General features: G+C 36.5%; 2 protein-coding genes and 1 non-coding gene across 3 annotated transcripts; 1 reads left to right on the top strand and 2 right to left on the bottom strand.

The window, feature by feature from the left end:
- Positions 1 to 9,901: 9,901 nt before the first annotated feature.
- LOC109803735 (pentatricopeptide repeat-containing protein At5g59600) lies at positions 9,902 to 11,482 on the bottom strand. Its single transcript, XM_020365416.1, has one exon. It carries the CDS (start codon positions 11,480 to 11,482, stop codon positions 9,902 to 9,904), a length of 1,581 nt encoding a protein of 526 aa, XP_020221005.1.
- Positions 11,483 to 12,291: 809 nt separating this feature from the next.
- TRNAI-AAU (transfer RNA isoleucine (anticodon AAU)) lies at positions 12,292 to 12,365 on the top strand. Its single transcript has one exon. It is a non-coding gene; the product is annotated as a tRNA-Ile (tRNA).
- A 5,497-nt stretch (positions 12,366 to 17,862) lies between these two features.
- On the bottom strand, positions 17,863 to 22,451 carry LOC109804179 (DEAD-box ATP-dependent RNA helicase 39). The gene is made up of 5 exons (XM_020365966.2): positions 21,689 to 22,451; positions 19,849 to 19,938; positions 19,569 to 19,739; positions 19,308 to 19,448; positions 17,863 to 18,233 (listed from the first exon to the last, which is right to left on the bottom strand). Exons 1-5 carry the CDS (start codon positions 22,226 to 22,228, stop codon positions 18,060 to 18,062), a joined length of 1,116 nt encoding a protein of 371 aa, XP_020221555.1. The 5' UTR covers positions 22,229 to 22,451; the 3' UTR covers positions 17,863 to 18,059.
- Positions 22,452 to 22,989: the final 538 nt, after the last annotated feature.

Below are 22,989 nucleotides of genomic sequence, written 5' to 3'. Positions count from 1 at the left end.
GCCTTCCCCGCGCTGGGCGCATGGTTAGGCACGCTGGGCGCGTGAGACTCCATGGAGTCTCTACCTGGCAAGCGCTGGGCGCAATTCTAAATTGCGCCAAGCGCGTGAGGGGCCACGTCGGGCACGAGTATTCTTGCGCTGGGCGCGCTGGCCCCTGGTGCTCTAGGGTAGAGTCGCGCTGGGTGCGACCTCGAGTGCGCCGGGCGCTTATGAAGATATTGATACATATGCTGTTAGCTGTTGAATTTTGCTGAGGTTGTTAATTAATGTTGTTATATGCTAAACTAAGTTGTACTTGATGAATATGTTGTGCTGACTAGCTGATAGTGCTGAGAAATACTGATTAGTTGTATTATATGTATATATATATTGTTGTGCTGTATGATGAATTGTTGTGTCGTGCTGTAAGTGGATTGGCTGTGCTGAGCTGAGCTGTATGTTGTTATTAGCCACTATTGTGGTGTTGTTATAGTCGCTAAGGCGGTGCTGTTAATGCTGCTATGCGGTGCTGTTATAACCACATGAGTGGTGCTGTTATTGCTGCTAAGCAGTGCTGATAATGCCGCTTTGTGGTGCTGATATTGTTAAATGCTATGATATTGTATAAGTTGTAGCTGTTTATTGTTATATTGTTATATGTATGTTGATTTCTTTTCACTAGCTTACACTTTTGTTGTCTCCATGATGTTTGGACTACGATGGTCATACTATGTATGGGAGCAGAGCAGGGATAGGTTGGTGGCTAGTGGTGAGTCTTCAGCGGACAGGCGGAGCTGATCTCTTTTTGATTGTTTTGTTGGTTGAGCTACTTAGGGTAGTAGCATTTGACTGTACTTTGTACACTTTAACCCTATTCAGATTTGGATCATGTATATGTATATATTCTAGACCCTATTTGTATACACTTGTTCCTTTCTGTGTGGTATTTCTAGTGTGCTGTGCCGTGTGTAGTGACCAGCCGGGTTGTTACACTTTAGTGGTATCAGAGCAGGTCGAGTCTAGTGGACACTCTTTTGGGGTGGTCCCTTTAGGCTTTTGTTGTGTTAGCTCTGCGTTGTGTTGTCTTGCTGTGTTGTTTGCTGTGCTGATTGCTGTGATATTTTTGCTGTGTTGTTGATTGTTATTTGGTTTAGTTATTGTTTACTAAAGATGCTGTTACTTTTGTAGATGATGACTAGGACCAGAGATGATGGCTATGGCTATGCAGCAGCAAAATGCTTATTTTGCTAGGATGGAGGCTGATAGAGTTGCAGCTGGTGCAGTAAGGCCTACAGGGTCACAGGAGAGCCGGGATCTTGCTGAGTTCCAGAAATGTCATCCCCCATAATTTACGGGAGATGCAGATCCAGAGGCAGCTGACCGCTGGATATGTGAGTTGGAGAAGATCTTTGTTGTTCTGGGATGTTCTCCAGAGAAGAGGTTGGCATATGCTGTGTATATGCTTGTTGGAGAGGCTGATCATTGGTGGAGGGGCACTTATCAGATGCTTGCTGCTAGAGGAGTTACAGTTGATTGGGAGTGCTTTAGGACAGTGTTCATGGAGAAGTATTTCCCTGAGAGCGTGAGGCATGCCAAGGAGACTGAGTTTATGCGACTGCATCAGGGAGGGATGACAGTTTCTGAGTATGCGATGAAATTCGAGCACTTGGCTCGTTTTTATTCGTAAGGTATAGCTGAGGCCTGGAAATGCATGAAGTTTGCTGATGGTTTGAGATATGAGCTGAAGAGGGTGGTGGTGCCTATGGCCATCACTGAGTTTCTGGCTTTAGTGGAGAAGGCGAAAGTTGTAGAGCGGTTGGAAGGTGGTAACCGTGTTGCGAGGACTGTTGAGGGACCATCTGGGTCCAAGAGGGGTGGGAGTCAGAGGAAGCCGTATGATAGGCCCCAACCACAACAAGGGGGTCCTGTCGTTAGGCAACCTTCTAGTGCTGCTAGTGGAGGTAGACAGGGTGGAGGTGCCATTCTGAGATGTTACAGGTGTGTTGGGCCCTATTTTGTCAGGGACTGTCCACAGACGGAGAGCCGTTGTTTCAGATGCCATCAGATGGGTCACGAGTCGGCCAACTGTCCTACTAGGAGCAGACCAGAGAGGAGTACCCAGAGGAGTGATGTGCAGAGGGATGATACTCAGAGGAGTAGTGTGCAGAGAGCTGATACTCAGAGGGGTGACAGACCCACTACTACTGGTAGGGTATTTGCTTTGACAGGTGCTGAGGCTTCGACTTCTTCTGATCTTGTGAAGGGGAAGGGCGAAGCTTCTGGTAAGGATGTGATGATTCTTTTTGACGCTGGTGCTTCACATTCCTTTATATCTTATGCATGTGCTGCTATGCTGGGTGTGCCTGTGTGTGATTTGGGGTTGAGACTGCTTGTGTCGACGCCCGCTTCTGCTTCGGTAGTTGTTTCTGAGTTATGTGTTGGTTGTCCGATTGTGGTGAATGAGAAGAAGTATAAAGTAAACTTGATTTGTTTGCCTTTGGTAGATATTGACATAATCTTAGGGATAGATTGGTTGTCTGCCAATCGCATCCTTATAGATTGTGCCAATAGGAGGCTGATTTTTCCTCAGGTGGAGGATGAGTTGTTGATTTCAGCTGGCCAAGCTAAATCATTGTTGAGAGATGGAGCAGAGTGCTGTCTTCTGCTTGCTGCGTTGAGTGTTGAGACCGAGAGGGTCATTGCTAAAATTGATGTGGTGCGAGATTTTGCTGAGGTGTTCCCAGATGAGGTGCCTGGGTTGCCTCCTGTTAGGGAGATGGAGTTTAGCATTGACTTGGTTCCAGGTGCAGGACCAGTGTCGGTGGCTCCCTATAGGATGGCTCCTACTGAGTTGGTTGAGCTGAAGGGTCAGTTGGAGGACCTGTTGGATAAGCAGTTGGTGCGACCGAGTGTTTCGCCGTGGGGTGCTCCGATGTTATTGGTAAGGAAGAAGGATGAAGGTAGTCGACTGTGTGTTGATTACCGGCAGCTGAACAAGTTGACCATTAAGAACAAATATCCACTTCCCCGGATAGACGACTTAATGGATCAACTGAGGGGAGCATCGGTGTTTTCTAAGATTGACTTGAGGTCAGGTTATCACCAGATTAGGGTGAAGGAGGGTGACATACCGAAGACTGCTTTCAGGACTAGATATGGTCACTATGAATATGTTGTGATGCCGTTCGGTGTGACCAACGCCCCCGCAGTGTTCATGGACTACATGAACAGGATCTTCTGGCCATTCTTGGATAAGTTTGTTGTGTTGTTCATTGATGACATCTTGATTTATTCAAGGACCCGGGAAGAGCACGGTGAGCACTTGAGGACAGTGCTGGAGATTTTGAAGGCGAAGCAGCTATATGCTAAGCTTTCAAAATGCGAGTTCTGGTTGGATGAGGTGAAGTTCTTGGGACATGTGATCTCAGTTGAAGGGATTGCTGTTGATTCGGCTAAGGTGGAGTCGGTGTTGTAGTGGGAACGTCCAAGGACTGTCACTGATATTCGGAGCTTTGTGGGTTTAGCGGGTTACTATCAAAGGTTCATTGAAGGATTCTCTAAGATAGTAGCGCCTCTAACCCAGCTGACATGGAAGAAGTAGCCGTTCATCTGGACAGATGCCTGTGAGCGGAGCTTTGATGAGCTGAAGCGGAGATTGACTACTTCTCATGTATTGGTATTGCCGGATTCTGGTGAGCCTTTTGATGTGTACTGTGATGCTTCTCACCAGGGTCTGGGGTGTGTGTTGATGCAAAACAGGAGAGTGGTGGCGTATGCTTCAAGGCAACTAAAGAATCATGAAAGGAATTATCCTACTCATGACCTAGAGTTAGCAGTTGTGGTGTTTGCCTTGAAGATATGGAGGCATTACTTGTATGGTGCTCGGTTCAGCGTCTTCAGTGATCACAAGAGTCTGAAGTACTTGTTTGATCAGAAGGAGCTGAACATGAGGAGAGACAGTGGATGGAGTTTCTGAAGGATTATGACTTCTAGTTGATGTATCATCCGGGCAAGGCCAATGTGGTGGCATATGCGCTGAGTAGGAAATCCATCCACATGTCGAGTATGATGATGAGGGAGCTGGAGCTGGTTGAGGAGTTCAGAGATTTGAATCTCTATGTGGAGTTAGCTCAGGATCACATTAGTTGTGGGATGATTTCCATAACTAATGAGTTTTTGAAGCAGGTTGGACTTAAGTAGTTGCAAGACGCCGAGCTGGTGAAGCTTCTTGGTTTGCTAGGTACCGAGAAGGTTGTTGGCTTTGAGCTGGGACAAGATGGAATCTTGAGGTTTAAGGGCAGAATTTGCCTACCTCAGGATGCTGAGCTGAAGAGAGCTGTGTTGGAAGAAGGCCACAAGAGTAGACTTAGCATACATCCAAGTATGACTAAGATGTACCAAGACCTCAAGAAGACTTTCTGGTGGTCTGGTATGAAAAAGGAGATAGCTGAATATGTGCGGCCTGTCTGACCTGTCAAAAGGCGAAGGTTGAGCATCAGAAGTCGAGTGGGTTGATGCAGCAGATTGAGATTCCCGAGTGGAAGTGGGATAGCATTACGATGGACTTCATTGTGGGGCTACCTAGGTCATCTAGGAATAGTGATGCTATCTGGGTGATTGTTGATCGGCTGACCAAGTGTGCGCATTTCTTGCCTGTCAACATCGAGTGGTCCTTGGAGAAGCTGACGCAGTTGTACGTGAGGGAGATAGTACGATTGCACGGGGTGCCTACCAGTATTATTTCCGACCGGGATCCGAGGTTCACTTCCAGATTTTGGCAGAGTCTACATCAAGCCCTAGGCACGAAGCTGAAGCTGAGTTCTGCTTATCATCTGCAGACAGATGGTTAATCAGAGAGGACAATCCAGTCCTTGGAGGATCTGCTGAGGGCTTGTGTGTTAGACCACTTGGGTAGCTAGGAGGAGGTCCTACCGCTGGTGGAGTTTACTTATAACAACAGCTTTCATGCTAGCATTGGGATGGCGCCGTATGAAGCCTTGTATGGCAGAAGATGTAGGACTCCTTTGTGCTGGTATCAGGATGGTGAGTCAGTGGTTGTGGGACCGGAGCTGATCCTACAGACTACTGAGAAGGTGAAGATGATTCAAGAGAAGATGAAGACTGCTCAGAGTAGATAGAAATCTTATGCTGACAAGAGGCGTAAGCCTTTGGAGTTTTCCGAAGGGGAGCATGTGTTTCTGAAGGTGACTCCGATCTCTAGTGTGGGAAGAGCGCTGAGGGAAAGAAAGTTGACACCAAGGTTTGTGGGTCCCTATCAGATCATACAGCGTGTAGGTCCGGTTGCTTATCGGTTGGATTTGCCACCGTCTCTTTCAAACCTACACAATGTGTTCATGTATCCCAGCTGAGAAAGTATGTGCATGACCCGAGTCATGTGGTGGAGCTGGATGATGTGCAAGTAAAGCAGAACCTGACTTTTGAGAAGTTGCCAGTAGCTGTGGTCGATCATAAGCTGAAGGAGCTGAGGGGCAAGTCAATTGCCCTGGTGAAGGTGTTGTGGGATGCAGCTACTGGTGAGGCTACTTGGGAAGTGGAGCAGCAGTGCAGGGAGCGTTACCCGTTTCTTTTCCCAAGTAAGTCTGTTTTCGGGGACGAAAACTCTTGTTGTTGGGGAGGTTGTGAGACCCCCCGTACGGATTTCCTTTTCTTCCCCCCAACTCTCTTACTCTCTAACTCTCATTTATCTTTGCTCACTCTTTGCTTGGGACTTTTCTTCTTGGCTGATACAAGGTGGTGGTGCGGAGTGACTTGAGGTTTTGCTAGCTGGGTGTTCGGAGTTCTTTCCTCTCCTTCGGTGTTCGATTAAACTCTTCTTAGTCTCCTTCTCCATTTTCTTCATCCCGGAGCTCAGAATCTTCTACCGAGGAAAGGGAAGCTAGTTATTTTGCTGTTTTTGATTTGGAATGAGTCTTAGATACTCATATGTTGCTTATTGATGGATGATCTCTAGCTGAGATGGATGAGAATTGAATTTTTGGGGTTTTCAGAAATTTTGAAGGAATTTTGGGGTTTTTGATCATTTGTGTTTGCATGTTGAAAATGAGCTATTTTTATTGATATTTGATGAAAGAGGGAACTTTTGAATGGTTTGCATGTTGGTTTTCTGGTTGTTTTCACAGGATTTGGTTAAGTTTTTCGAAAATGGAGTGTTGCTGTTGAGCCTCGCGCTGAGCGCGGTTCTTCGCGCCGGACGCGAGACCATCTGGGGGCTCCTTTTTGACAAGCCCGCCGGGCGCAAAAATGTGTGCGCCAGGCGAGCTTGAGAAGGTTAGCCTCTGGATGGCCCACGCCGGGCGGGTCCGGAATCGCGCCGAGCGCGCAGGCAGTATGTGACCTGTTTTTGGGTAGTGATTCTGCGTTGAGCACGACCCTTGTTGCGCTGGGCGCGAGACTCCTTGGGAGTCTCTGCCAGGAGGGCGCTGGGCACAATTCAAATTGCGTTGGGCGCGAGACCAAGGGGAGGTCTCTACCTTCCCCGCGCTAGGCGCATGGTTAGGCACGCTGGGCGCGTGAGACTCCATGGAGTCTCTGCCTGGCAAGCGCTGGGCGCAATTCTAAATTGTGCCAAGCGCGTGAGGGGCCACGTCGGGCGCGAGTATTCTTGCGCTGGGCGCGCTGGCCCTGGTGCTCTCGGGTAGAGTCGCGCTGGGCGCGACCTCGAGTGCGCCGGGCGCTTATGAAGATATTGATACATATGCTGTTAGTTGTTGAATTTTGCTGAGGTTGTTAATTAATGTTGTTATATGCTAAACTAAGTTGTACTTGATGAATATGCTGTGCTGACTAGCTGATAGTGCTGAGAAATATTGATTAACTGTATTATATGTATATATATATTGCTGTGCTGTATGATGAATTGTTGTGCCGTGCTGTAAGTGGATTGGTTGTGTTGTGCTGAGTTGTATGCTGTTATTAGCCACTATTGTGGTGTTGTTATAGCCGCTAAGGCGGTGCTGTTAATGCCGTTATGCGGTGCTGTTATAGTCACATGAGTGGTGCTGTTATTGCTGCTACGCAGTGCTAATAATGTCGTTTTGTGGTGCTGATATTGTTAAATGCTGTGATATTGTATAAGTTGTAGCTGTTTATTGTTATATTGTTATATGTATGATTTCTTTTCACTAGCTTACCCTTTTGTTGTCTCCATGATGTTTGGACTGCGATGATCATACTATGTATGGGAGGAGAGCAGGGATAGGTTGGTGACTAGTGGTAAGTCTTCAGCGGACAGGCGGAGTTGATCTCTTTTTCATTGTTTTGTTGGTTGAGCTACTTAGGGTAGTAGCATTTGATTGTAGTTTGTACATTTTAACCCTATTCAGATTTGGATCATGTATATGTATATATTCTAGACCCTATATGTATACACTTGTTCCTTTTTGTGTGGTGTTTCTAGTGTGTTGTGCCGTGTGTAGTGACCAGCCGGGTCGTTACAATCAAAATCACATAATTATGATATTTGAAAAACTAAAATTGCTCTATTAGAATCTTAAAGACCAAAATTGCACAACTGTAATTATAGAGGAATAAAAAATACAATTAAGTCTAAATTATATTATGATACAAGTTTATTTTTAATCATTGATAATTTTTTTAAACCATGTAGAGTTTAATTTAAAAATAAAAATATATTTGATAAATAAAAAATAAGAGGTTAAGAAAAATCTCAAAAATTAATTAAAAATATTTTCATCAAAGAATTGTTTTCAAAAGTAAAAATACTTTTTAAGATAATTGTTTTAATTTATATAAAAATATTTAATTACAAAATAAAATTATGCTTCGAATCAAAATGAGGATTAACTTAATTTTATGGTTATTTTAATTTTGCGTGTGTGCGTGCCATATAAATGATTTATTTATTTATTTGTATTTTAGTATTTTTAATACATAGTTAAATGTATATTTTATATAACTAAACCTAATAATAAATATTTGTAAATGTAACATTATATTTTAAATTTATGATAAACAATTTATAAAGTGATAAATAATTGCTTTTAATAATTGTTTTTTTGAAAAATATATTGTAATTCAATTTACAAATAAAAGTAGAGAGATAAAATGTACATATAAACGTTAGAAAATAAAATGTGTAAAAGTATAATTAGGCGATAAAATATGAGAAACTTATAAAAACAAATTTGGTTGATAAAATGTATAAAATTTTAAATGTAAAATGATAAAAATATGTAAATAAAATAACAGAGTGATAAAATTCTTGAAATTATAAAGGATGGGATATAAAAAACTGCAATTTACTCGAGCTAAAAAAATCACTAAAATTAATCTAGTAGTGAGAATGTAAAAAGTCTTAGGATCGAATTCTGTTGTTGTGATTGTAACTACTACTAATTAAAAAATAAATAAAAAATAAAATCCTAGCTATATAGAAAGCAAGTTGAATAGTTTAAAATTGTATGCTACTTGTCCTCATCTATGTTATGTATTTATTCTTTATCTATTTAAAATTATATCAAATATATTCTTTTCTTTTTTAATATCATATGAAATATATTCTTAAATAGTTGAAGCTAGTAAATTTATCTTTTGTCTCTAGACTACAAGATACACAGAGATTTATTAGAGTTTTCAAACTACTAGTACCATATTGCTAGTCAGTAGCCAATAACAAGAAAAGTCTCAACAATACAAATTTAGACAATTAGTATGAGTGTTTTAAAAATTGGCTTGGATTGACCCGTCACACCAATTGATCTAGAAATCGGTGGTCTAGCCAGTTTGAGTCTTGAGTTGAATTGATTATACATTTGACTCATTACAAATCGAAGCAAACTGGTTAATTTTTTGGTTCAACTAGTAAAGCGAAGGATCAAACCGGTTCAACTACAAATATGTTTTTCATCACTTTTAAAATGAAATTCAAAAGGAAAACACAACATATGGAAATCAAAACCTGCTCATGAAAGGGTGAAGAATCTTTTCAAACATTACAATGACCACTAATTCTAATGTATTTGTTTCTATTATATGTAACTTAAATAACTTTTATAGTATATTATTAATTTTAAATTATATATTTAATAATATATATATATATATACATATTATTTATATTTTTAATTTGTATTAATATATAATTTAACATGCAATATTTTCATGTATTTCTTTATACAAAATAAAAATAAAGATTATTTTAAATAAGATGCAAATTGAAATTTAAGATACAATTAAATTTATTGAAATTTATAAGTATAATCAACATGAATATTTTTTTAAAAATTTAATAGAACCTGAGTCATACGATGACCCATTAATTTCACCTTACTAATTTAATATCCTAACCGGTTTAATCACCCTGCAATTCTTAAAACTATGATCAGCATGTTCATTCTCCTCGGGACTCTAACTTGTTCTGAAAGCCACATTATCGAGTTGGTTTACAAAGTTTTGTGCCTTCCTAACCAAACTTGACTCTAGTTTATGCCCTTGTGTTATTTCATCATCAAGTAGCATCATTGTCCCAAACATCAACTTCTAGAGTGCGTGGTGATGGTTAGCTTTGGTCCCTGCAAAACTGCAGGCTGCTACATTGAATGCAACAATTACAGAAACAGGATAGGTGTATCTGTTCACCTCTTAGAAGCACTGAATCACCAAAGAGCTACCTTTTGTTATTTCTCCAACAAATCCTATGCTTTTGAAGAAGGGTAACTTGCCCTCATCGTAAGCAAGGGATAAATAAAATCCATCTAGATTCTAGATTTAGGCAGTACATAAACAAACAGACAAAAAAATACCTTGAAAATTGAGTTACTCTTGTATCAAAAAATTAGTTAAGAATTCGTAGATGAGCCAAAATGAGTGGAGACATAAATTCCAAACTAAAGCCAGTCTTATAGATGTATTTACAACTAAATGTGAATGACAGGATCGCCAATCATACTATATAATGTCCCGTATCCAATCCACTGGCCATTTTGTCCCCTTCTTCCTCTTTCTCCCCTTCAGGAATCTTGCATTGCTTTTCAAGCCAACTAAAACCAGGCTGCTTGTGGACATTTCTTTCTTTCATCACATTCCTTACATTCCCAACCTCTTCCCAGTCACCATCAGCAGCATAAATATTTGATAATGCAACAAAGCTAGCAGGTTCTTTTAACTTAATTCTCATTATTTCCTCTTCCATCATTTTAGCTAGATCTCTTCTTCCATGGACTTTGCACCCATTTAGAAAAGCTCCAACCATTGACTCTGTGACTTGTATTGGCAAGGCTTTGAAAAATTTATATGCTTCAACCGCCCTTCCTGAACGGCACAAGAGATCAACAACACCAGCATAATGCTGCATGCTTACCTCAATCCCATAACACTCTTTCATTGAAGAGAAAATCTCTAAACCTTCCTGCACTGAACCACTATGGCTGCATGCTGAAAGAATACATGTAAAAGTAACTTCATTCGGCTGCAGTCCTTCTTCCTTCATTTTTTTAAACAGTGCCAAGGAGGAATCAACCATGCCACACTTACCATAGCAATCAATCATTGCGTTCCATGATGCAACATTCTTACATGGGATCTTGTCAAAAACATTCTGAGCATCTTTCACACTCCCACACTTCGAATACATGTCAATAAGAGCACTAGCAATGTAAACATTCGCATCAAACCCCTTCCGGTATATAAATCCATGAATTTCTCTTCCCCATTTGATATAACCTGCTGATCCACATGCAGGAAGCAGTGCCACAACAGTCACTTGATTGGGCTGAATCCCTGAAAGCATCATCTCCTGAAATATTTCAAACGCTTCCCTGACTTGATGATTTTGTACAAATCCAGAAATCAACGCATTCCATGAAACCACATCAAGAGTAAAACCTTCCCTTTTCATCCTCTCAAAGAAAGCAAAAGCTTTGCTGCTATCACTTGAACGAGCATAAGCAGCAAGAATCACATTCCATGTGAAATCATTCGGCTCCAACCCTTCCAACTTCATCCTCTCAAACAACACCAGCGCCTGCTCAATCTCCCCCACGTTACAAAACCCACAAATCATCGAAGTCCACGAGGCAACATCTCTCTCACGCATTCCATCAAACACCCGACGAGCATAAGACATGCCCCCACATTTACCATACATATCTATAAGAGCATTGGCAATGGAGACATCATTTTGAAAACCCATTTCACAAACAATGGCATGAACCTGCCTCCCCATTTTCACGTCCATCAAGCCAACACACGCCTTGAGAACAATGGAAAAAGTGAAATTGTTGCCCATGTGCCCAACCTCACGCATCCAACGAAAGTACAACAATGCATCATCAAAGTAACCATCATATGCCAACCTCAAAACCATCCAATTAAATGCAAAAACATTGGGGTGTTGAATATTTTGAATCAAAAGCCTTGCTGATTTAATGTCAGCACAACTAGCATACATTCCAACAAGCTTTGAATTAAGAGAAAAGATGTTCATGTTTATTCCACTAGTGAGTAGCGTGGCATGGACCTGCATGCCGGGTCTCAAGGCCCTTGCTTTCAGACATTTTTGTAGGCACAAAGCAAATTCGTGTGGTGACCAACGCAATTGTGAAGAAAATGACATATTTTTCACCTTCCTATGATGATGTTATTCTTGTTTTCCATGCCAACTCCATTGCCATTTAACAAATGGACATGGAAATGGAAAGGTTCAAGCACAACGTTATCATTACGTTATGATCAGTACCATATTAGGTTAATGAACTACTAGTTACACGCGAGAATCAGTGTTTAACTTCAAATTTCTGATTGAAAGAAATGTAAGGAGGTGTTTGATTTGGTTTGGTCTGGTCATTTTCTCTACTACAGTAACTACTAACTAGTAGAAAGTTTCAGCAACTTTTCTTTATAAAATAACCTGGATAAATATAACTTCAATTAAAGTTGAATTACTAACTCCATCATTTTAAGTAATGCTTTTATTTAAAGATAACCAATTAAATTATTTCTAATTAATAATATTATACATTATATATATAATAATTATTTAATTAAAATATGTTAATTATATGTGTATCTATACTCATACTTGTCCTTATTAAATTTTATGGATAATGTTTCAGATTCAGATTTATCCTTATTGAATTTGAATCAATACTAGAAATAAATCCTAAACCCTAATAGATAGATATATTATCTTCTTTTTTTAACAACTGTGTGAATTTAAATGAGTTATGCATTTAGTTCAATTGCCAATATATGGTGCAGCAATAATTGTGTTTGAGAAGCAAAACATTTAATTTGGTTTTTTCCTTTAGCTTTATTTGAAATGCATTAGCATGTGGCCTATTAGCTCAGTTGGTTAGAGCGTCGTGCTAATAACGCGAAGGTCGCAGGTTCGAGACCTGCATGGGCCATTTGTTTTTCATATTTTTATCTTACATACTTTGTTTTCATGTCTTTATATATAAATGTTATTATTTTCAGAGGGAGCCAGTGATACAAATCATCCTTTTCAGATTTTTTTTTCTTTTGTTGTCATGTCTTTATTTTATGTTACTTCATAATTTGTTTTATCTATGAAGCAAAGTAGAAATTCATCTTCTTAATGTGTTACCTAAGGTTTTTTGACGAAAGTAAATTAAAAAAAAATACAAAAAATAAATTATCAATATAGGTTATTTTGGTCACGTGACAAGTGGAATAGAAAGCGCAGGAAAATTTTGTATGGATGGCGCAAAGGATGGGTGGATCATCTCATGCACCTCGGTTAGTGAAGATGGTGTAGGGGGTAAGTGCTGCACCCGGGACTTTTGTGAAGATGGTGCATGGGATGGAGGCTTCTTCTGTTACGCACAACTCGTTTTGATCAAAGTTGAGATAGGACCCACTTTTATTTACCATTAGATGCATCCAATCCTGTTAGCATATTATACATCCTGTCACACAGGATCTGATCTAATTCCTCCACTGTTATCACACTGTTTTCCTCTCCCAACCCCTATTTTGATATATCAAATCGAATTATTCACTCGTTCAGGGGATATTGGGTTTTTCGTTTTCAAATCTTATCTTTTAAAACAAACTTTCTTCAATAGTTTCAAAATCATTTTACTAAGAATTTTTTTTACAAAAAAACATTAAAACTTATTTGAATACAAGTTATAAGTATTTTTAAGATTTTTTTTAATAAAAGTAAATAATATATTTTAATAAAAAAATTGTAATGAACAACATTTCTAAACTTGTATCTAAATAAATTCTCAATTATTAACAAAATGAAAATTTATTTATTGCTTCTCTTTTTTATTTGTATAACCGACTAAATATGTGACTAAACTTTTATATAAGGCATCATCATCTAGAGTTTCAGGAAATAGAACACGGAAACTATACTAAAATTCTAGTATTTGATGTAACGACCCGCCAGGCTGTCTATAGCGCCCAGATACAAGTATAAAATAAAATCTCACCACTAAATAATTATATTATAATGAGAATACACAACTAAAAAGTCTCATAATATATATAACTGAAAGTAGGGAATAACACCCTATACAACAACTAGGTAGTCAAATGCTACTAATCAACTAAATACAATGTCAGCCCTCCTCCTGAGTCCCAACCAAAAAGAAGCTCACCTAGTCCAGCAGAGCACCTAATCCTGATTTGCTCGCATACCAAGGTATGGTTATCGTAGTCCCAACCACAAGGGAAAACATGCTAGGGTAAGCTCACAACAATAATCATAAAAAAAAATAGCATCAACATATAATAAACAACAATAGAATTCTACTTTCAACTTGCAACTTAAAGCAACACAACATCTACAATAATAGATATACAATATCATCTACTAGCAACAACGTTTTCAACACATCACACTTTATTCAAATTGGCCGCTTGTAATCGGTATAGGTCGACCTGGCCCCTATACTGTGGTCGCTTCATACATGTGTGCCTCAACCTTGCCCACACACGGGACCAACCAAGTCCTAGAGGAGAACAACACATCATCCACTCCAAGGGACAACTTTCCAAGGAAGGTTTTTTAAACAAATTGGGCTCTCAGAGCACCACAACTATCTCAATCCGCACAATGGGATGAACAACTTTGAAAACTTCTCTTCTAGTCCTAGTGATCAACAACTCATCACAACACAATCACAGTATTTATCACAATAGCTCAACTATCAACTCATTCATACAACATTATATACAACTTGAATGCAACAACCCATGCAACATCAACTAATGTGTCGTCACACATATACAACTAGGAGATCTCCAACAACTGAGGTTGAGCAATCTAGGTGGCATAAACCCTACCGAATCCAGCGTTTGACCTATCTCAACCAGGTCAGGTATAGGACATCGTTAGGAACTCCGAAGAGAACCAGGTATAGAAAACAATAGGCGATTGCTCAGGTGTGCCACTTAGACTCGGAGGTCCAGTACTACTGTCAGGACAGAAGGGTTTAGGTGTGAACTTACCACGACCTTGGTCTACATAACCAATCCACATATGGGGTTAGTCCACCCACTGCCCTCCAAGTACCACGCACCCTCTAGTACCTAGTCAAAGACTACATATCTAACTAGATACCTTACTCAATTTGGTCATTCAACCATGACATGGATCGACTATTTTCATGTCGCCCACACAGTACTAAGGGATTCAACTTTAAAATAACTTTCAACTTATCACCTTAGTACTATGTATCTCAACATAAGACATATATCTTCTCCATATGTCCCCAACTTTCAACTTTACAACAATAGGCAACTTTACAACAATAGACAACTTTTACAACTTTACAACAATAGACAACTTTTACAACTTTACAACAATAGACAACTTATACAAACAATAGGCAACTTATACAACAATAAACAACTTATACAACTTTACACCAATAGGAAGCTTATACAACAATAGACAACTTATACAACTTTACAACAATAGACAACTAATACAACTTTACAACAACTTGAGCAACTATAGTCATCACAATATCTTTACGACTTAACAACTATAGCCACCCTTCATTAAACTTGACAACAATAGTCATCTTGATACTTAAAATCAACTTAATGCAACTTAACAACTTTAAACAACTTTTACAACAATAAACTACTTCAACTTATACATCTCAACTTATTAATAATTCAACAATAAACAACATAAAAACAACTTAGTTTCATCAATACACAACGTATAGCAACTTTAACAACATATCACATATTATCAACACACAACATATGAACAACTTAAGCCAACAACTACTCAACTCATCTTCATCAGGCAACTTAGCAACTTAACCACGTTATAAACAACTTCTAAAACACAAGAAGAACTACATGCAACCACTAATTTAAATAAATCATCTCCTTTCTTTCAAACAATAAAACCCAACTTTTTAACTCAATCCGCACTCAACAACTTAACCATTTTTAAGGAAAACAATGCACGAAACTTCCCTAACCTGAAGATTGGCTCAACATTGCCAAGAGCTGAGAAGAAGCAGAATTTCCTTCCGAAGCTCAACTCGGGAACCTCAATCTTTCAAAAGCAAGCTTCTTGGCCCAGAGTCCTTCTCTCTCTAAAACTTCTCTCTAAAACCTCTCTCTAAATTCCCTTTTCTCCCACTCCTCAACGCCTATTTATAGAGGTCAAGAGTGACCAAAATGGCTCGTTTCGAATCTGGAACGACCCGTTCTAGGCTCCTTCGTCATGTGTAAAATTCACATGCAAAACGGTTCTGAAACCAGAACGGCCCGTTCTGGCACATCTAGAACGACTCGTTCTTAAACTAGAACGGCCTGTTCTAGAGTTGAATTTAACTCACAACAACCATGTCTGGAACGGTCCGTTCTCAACTAGGATTTACAGGCCTATTTAGCAGTCTAGAACGACCTGTTCCAATTTGGGAACGACCAATTCTGGACTACTAAATCACCCTTGTTTTAATAGTTTGGAATGACCCGTTCCAATTTTGGAACGCCCCGTTCCAGTCTACCAACTGCGTTACATTTGACAATAGAAAAATGTTATAATTTTGATATATCAAATAACTTTTCAAACTATTTTCATATCATCTCTTATATAAATGATGCAAAATTTAATATACTAATATTTTAGTTTATATAATATATAGACATGTTTATTATATATAATTAAAATTTATATTATATATATATATATATACTATTTTTGAATACATAAATTATATTTAAAATCAATATATATATATATTTGAAATATATAAATTATATTTTAAATTTATAATAAATAATTTATATTATAATAAAAATTATTTTTATATATTAATAATTTATTTTAGAATATTAATATTAATCAACCTCTTATATATTAAAATAAATTTTAAATCAAATAAAAGTATTTTATAAAATTAAATCAAATTTTAACAAAAATCAAATTTGTTTTCAAAAAATAAAATTTAAATAAAAAATATTTTAAAATTAAAATCAAATTTTAAAATATTTGTAAAAAAATAAGATTACCATAAAAACCTTATTTTTATTCAGACAATTTTAGTCGATAACATTATAGGCAGCAAAGTTTTATTTTTAAATATTTAATCCAGTTGTATATTAATTTCAAGACATAGAATGAGACGGGTGGTGGTGGGATTATATCCTGTGTGGAAAGACGAATGATTTGATAACAATGTGGTAACAATGGAGGAATTAGATCTTGAATTCCAAAATTTTCAAAAGTGGGTTCTATATCAACTTTGATCAAAATCAACTGTGCATAACCGAAGAAGCATCCACCCTATGCGCCATCTTCACAAAAGTCCCAGGTGTAGAAAGAGCACCTGTCCCCTGTGCCATCTTCACTAACCAAGGTGCATGAGATGATGCACTCATCCTTTGCGCCATCCATACAAATTTTTCTTGCGCCTTCTATTCTACCTGGCACGTGGTCAAAATAACCTATATTGATAATTTGTTTTTTTTTTATTTATTTTTTTCATTTATTTATTTTAATTTACTTTCGTCAAAAAGCCGTTACCTAAAGTGGTTATAGAATACAGTTATGCATCAATGTTATCATATTTTTAAAATACCAAGTTTAAGGTATTTTGATATAATCTAGTTGATTCCTTGCCTCATTTATATAAGTTTCACAAAAAAAATTGAAAGCAAGAGATTGTTGGTGTTTCCTCAGGAAATGTTTATCTATGGAATTGACAATTGATCTTTACTACTAAAAGATAAGAAAAGGCTTTTTAATTCGTACTAATCATTTTTTGTACAAAGGGGTCTGGTTTTAGGATAACTTTGGTTTCAGAAATGCAACCATGGGCGATTATTTTATATCTAATCTTACAAACAAACTTGAGTTTAAGGAGCACTAACACTCTAAATATTGATTAATAATTTTATTGAAAAAAAAAAAAATCCTCCTTATAGCAGTCATGTTTCGTAATACATTAGTAATATATTATAAATATTGATAAATAAAAAAAAAGCTTTATTGAAAAATAAATTAATGAAATATATAATATACAAAAAAAAAAAATACTTCTTATATAAATTATTTACAAACGAACAATTAGTTTAAAAAGTATTACACCAATTGACTAATTTAAAATCAATATTCAATATCATGTTTTACGTAAAGCTTATAGTATATTATATTTCATCCCCTTAAAATTCAAAAATGTAAGTATGAAAGTAAATTGAATTTCGTTTGGGATATAAATCGCAAGTAAATATATTTGTAAAACCATCAATCTTGAAATCATTAACTTTTAATTGATAATGAATTTTAAAAAAATCATATCTTTTAACATTAATATTTCCATTGAGTCATTTATCTTTCATACGGTTAAACTCGTTTAACATTATACAACTAAAATGGTTGAACACAACAGAAACAAGAAATAAAAGCTAAAAAGGTTGTTTGAAAATGAATAATAATAATAATATATATATACACACACATGCATAAAAGTATGGTACTTGTCTATTAGGTACCTCAAAGTTAGAAGAACATGATGATAATATACAAAGGCAAAATCAACTCATCAGTTGCTATAAGAAAGATCATAAAACCTGTTTTGACTTTGTAAACCAAGATGTTACTGTTGTTTCAAAAGGGAATCCATGGCCTCTGCCACTTTTTTCCTAAGAGCCTGAAGAGACTCTGTGAAATGAAAGACTTCTGTTGGTTCCATTTCTAAAGACATTGCAGAAATATTTCCTGCATGATCACACTCTAGATGCTTTACAACAGGGAATTGATCGCCCAAAACCTGCCATATGAAAAAGGATAAATCAGAAAGACAGAAACGTAACCATTATTTTGATGGAAGCCCTATGAAACTTTGATACTTCAATTTGTTTCACGTAGTTGTATCCGATACAAATACTTTCGGATATTTCACCGATACGTATCAATGAAATATCCAAACCTTAAAGAAAAATTATGAAAATCTTATCCAATTTCAATACTCTTGAGCATAATTTTAAAACTCAAACCTGTTATTGACTCGGTGAAAGTATTGGGTTAGAAGGTCACTGAATGAACCAATAAATCACTAGGTGAACCATATGAACCAGTTTAAATAAAAATATTATCAAGTATAAGTATATATATTATAATTGTGAAGCATTTAACCATAAATCAAAATGGTTCAGTGGTCAAGTTGTGTGCCCCCAAACCATTAGGTGCATGGATCAATTCCAACCAAATTGCTTTAAGTTATATTTTTGTTGTAAATTTAAAAAAATTTAACACAAGTCTCAAGAAATATATATCTTAAAAGTCTCATCTAGGTCAACTTGAAATCGGTTCGTAGCAAGTTTATACAGGTATTCACCGGTTTATTGACGTCAGCTACATAACTGATATAATTAGTAGCTCAACCCAATTATAGAGGTATTCATTACAGCTAAATAAGACATTTAAACACGTTTAATATAAAAATATAGAAACATTGTCCTTTGATAAACTAAAAATAGAATTCGTCTTCTATATGGATGATTTTAAGAAAGAAATAAGGTTGATAGTATTAATTCTATTTGTAAATAATAAGTAATTTATGATGCAATTATTTATAATTTATTTGTTATTAGTAATGTACAAAAAGAATGTTTTTAATTTGGATTTGTAAAATTGCAATTACATATTTATTATGTTTATGAATTTTGATCAAAATTATAATTACACATTATTTTAGAAATATTGATACATATGAAAATACATATCTTACACGTATCATATCATTTATATTTTAAAACAATTGTATCACCGTATTGTAACCTAAGCACACCTCCTTCATGCAATAGTCCAAATACTAGTACAATAACATAGTTGGTCATCATACCTCAGCTATAGTTGAAATTGCCAAAATAGTTTGTAATCTTTTGACAGAAGATTTTGACTCATGTTCTTGCAATGGTCTGAGAATTTTATGGATTTCAGGATCAAGGCCACTACCAAGCATGCAATCCACCTCATCCAACACCTACTTAACAAACATGAAAAAGACTTGTGTGATCAATGCTAGGAGCTCCCAAGAACTGGTAACCTGAGAGAGAGATTCTACATAGATTTTCACACTAAAATATGATAAGTGAATACTGACCAAGTATCTTAATTCAGCAGGAACAACACTCCCCTCTTCAATGTATTGAAGAATCTCACAAGGAGTTCCAATCAAGAGGCCAATTGAAGCATTCCCGTTATTTGGTGAAGCACCATCCTTTAAAGACTTCAATTCTGCTTTATCGATGATATATTTTGCAGCATTGAAGCACTGCAATGTCAAAAAAAAATTGCAAGGGACAAAATAAATTCATAAATTCCAGGTGCATACACTAAGCACTAACGAATATGATTATGGTACATAGTGGGGATTGGGTCACCTGTGCAGCTTTCTCCTCTGTAGCACAAAGGACAATGGCCTGCGGATGCTTTGAATTTGAACCAAGTAACTCTCTGTCCCGTCTTAGCAGCTGCACAAGTTGACAGATTCAATCCTTTTTTCCTTACGAAATAATGAAGAAAGAAGAAACAGAACTGTAGAAGTTGATAACATAACAGTTTTCATCGCTAGTGCAGGTGATGAAAGTAGGATAAATAAGTATATCACTAACTTTATCAATACTAAAATAATCAACCTTATTTTCTAATTTTATTCTCACCTTCACTCGGTTTCAGAGAAAATGATATTAGGACAACCAAGGTGCAATAGTTTTCTAGATTTTGATCCATTCCATAATCTTCTTAGTTCTTACTTTCCAAACAACGTAATGACTTTTACCCCTAATCTTTCCTCCCAAATTTGCATCCCATCCATTTATCAATTTTAAAGGAGTCATGTGAGGTTAAAATCTCATGTAATAGAGATAGTAACACTAATTTTAAGTTCAACACCAACAAGGTGTATCTAACAGATTACCTTGGGAACAATAGAGATGTCTCCTATGTTACCCGTACCATGTGGAAGTAGAGATGTAATTTCATGGAGTCATTAGGTTTGAATGTTACATGAAGAACAACAGCCAGATGAAGGAACAGAAAGATGTAGGATGTAGAAGATCATAACATGAGTGATTTGGCATATTTATATTCCTATATATCCTCTCACGGGGTACTTGATCATCTAATATATACATAAGGTATTAATAACCATTTGTATAGATATCATCGATGCATATCTAAAATAAGACTTCCATCTCCAATATGCATTGATGAACAAGTGTGAAACTAAAATAATGGAAGTAAAATTTTAGATATGTGAAACTAAACCATTGATCGAGTGTGATACTAAAATATGCATTAAGTTTGGAGCTTCCTTTTGAGTATGGAGTGTGAAACTAAACTACAAAACAAGCATTACACTGTGAAAAGATGATCCAGCTGCACCTTCCAGTATGGCTATTTTGTTATGACTTCTGCAAGTTCTACAAGAGACACTTGAGAATAGAGATATTTTATAATTTAATTGAATACAATGATTCTAAGAAAAATCACTAATTTGATAATAATATGTGACTTTGGAAAATGGAAATTTGTTTTCTCTTAGTAGAATACCAATGTTAACAAACGATGCTATATAACAGAGTCCCAATACATCAAACCAACAAGAAGCAGAACAAATTTGGGATATGGCGCTGAAAAATGTAGAGAAACCTTCCATGTGATGTTATGACACTAGTTATAGTTAACAAAACCATTTTCACCTGACATCACCTTCTAAGTAATAAAATTCCGAGCTTTTCTATCAAACTGAAACCCATGTCAAACCCAAATAAATAACACAACAACAATAGCCTTATCCACTAAGAACATATTTGGATAAACTTCTCCATAAGGGAAAAAAATAGGAAAGAAAAATGAAATTAGCTTCTCCCTAAACTAAAACTTAGCTTCTGCACTAGTTAAAATATGATTTTTTAGTAGTTAATAGCTTCTCTAAATTAGCTTATGTATACGCTAAAATTTAGCTTATTTTAATTTAAGAAGCTTATTTCTTTTTTCCCTAATTTTCTCAGCAAGACAAGAAATGCTTCCTAAGAAGTTTATCCAAACACACTAAGTGAAATACCAAATAAATAACAAACAAAAATAAACAAACAACAAAATTTAAAGCCAGCCTGCATTCCCAAATTCCTATGTCTTGTATCCACCCATCTAAAGTAAGTTGTTGCTAAGACTCAAAAGTCAAAACCTTGGAAGGAAAAGGAGAATAATTGAACAAACCTGAATAAGGGGCAACAAGAAGGCCAAGGTTCTGTCAGGTTCAGATGGTGCACTCAACAACACACTCTTCCCTTCCAAAACAGCAGGAACAACCACACACTGTATCTCACTAGGAACAAACTCCCCAATCCCCTCCATGACCTCAACAAGCTCCTCACTCACACCCAACTCCTTCAAACTTGCCACCACCATGGTGGGGTCATTCTCATTCTGCAAACCCCTTTGAACCACTTTCCCGGCATCAAAATCCGAACTTGACGGCACTGAAGATGAACACCCTTGGGGGGCACCCTTTGAGTCTTTTGAAGACCCTTTGAGTTTCCTTTGCTTGAACCGTTCCAAAATGAGTGAGTCCCTTTGAGACTTTGATGGTGAGGTGTTGGGTTCTTCGATAGGAGGAGGGGTTATGGAGGTTGAGAAAGTAGTACAAGTTTGAAAGAAAGAAGAGGGTGGTGCTGACTTTGATAAAGGGTTATTGTGCTTTATTGGTGAGTGCAGGGAAATAGAGAGACGAATAAGCTCTGTGACTCTTCTTCTCATGGCTTCTCTTTCTTTTTTTTTTTTTTTTTTTTTTTTTCTAAATGCTTCGTTTTTTTAGTTGTTCAAATGATGAAGAGAAGATGAGACAATGGGTGTTTGTTGCTGCCGAGGTTGAGGCGGTGAACAACGTTGGAAGTTGGAAAGTTTCGGTTTTGATCGATGTTTTGTTTTGTGTTGCTGCGAGGCCGTGAAAGAGGCTGGGCTTGATGGGTTCATGGGTTGCACATATCACAACAAAGTGACCCAAATATATGTCAAAGGTTTAGAATGTCAAAAGGTAACATTTTTTTTCTAACACATATTATATTATTAGATAAAATTTATTAAAAATTATAACAAGAAGAGAGGATCGATGAAAAACAATGAGACTTATAAAATTTTATAATTAATTTTAATTAATAAAAAAATGTGTTGAAAATAATACACAGGAATGTGTTATTATTTTCTTATAATATTTTAAGTTTCTTAAAAAAATAATTTTAAATTAGTATATAATAATTTTATAATGTTACATTAGTTTGTTTAATCAGTAAGATTTGTAATTTGAGAAAACAAATGTATATACAACTATATTAGTATATACTTTTTAAAAGTGTTATTATTTATTTAAAATATTATAAATTATTTTACATTTGATTTTAACTAAAAGTGGCATTGAAATGAAAATAATCATTAAATTTCATAAAAAAATAATATAATTTATAAAAAATGATAATGATAAGATCTTATATGTAATAAAGAATAATTTATTTGATAATGAT

Source organism: Cajanus cajan, chromosome 1 (assembly GCF_000230855.2).
Source record: "Cajanus cajan strain Asha chromosome 1, NIPB_CcT2T_4, whole genome shotgun sequence".
Classification (NCBI taxonomy): Eukaryota; Viridiplantae; Streptophyta; class Magnoliopsida; order Fabales; family Fabaceae; genus Cajanus; species Cajanus cajan.
This window is presented reverse-complemented; position numbering and strand designations above follow the sequence as displayed.

Bases quoted from the DNA above. Each gene is read 5' to 3' on its own strand.
- LOC109803735 (XM_020365416.1), bottom strand. From the start codon at position 11,482: ATGCAGGTCCATGCCACGCTACTCACTAGTGGAATAAACATGAACATC.
- LOC109804179 (XM_020365966.2), bottom strand. From the start codon at position 22,228: ATGAGAAGAAGAGTCACAGAGCTTATTCGTCTCTCTATTTCCCTGCAC. The intron at 19,939-21,688 runs GTTTGTTCAATT...CAACTTGTGCAG, and splicing joins TCTTGTTGCCCCTTATTCAG to CTGCTAAGACGGGACAGAGA. The intron at 18,234-19,307 runs GTATGATGACCA...TTCATATGGCAG, and splicing joins CAATTTCAACTATAGCTGAG to GTTTTGGGCGATCAATTCCC.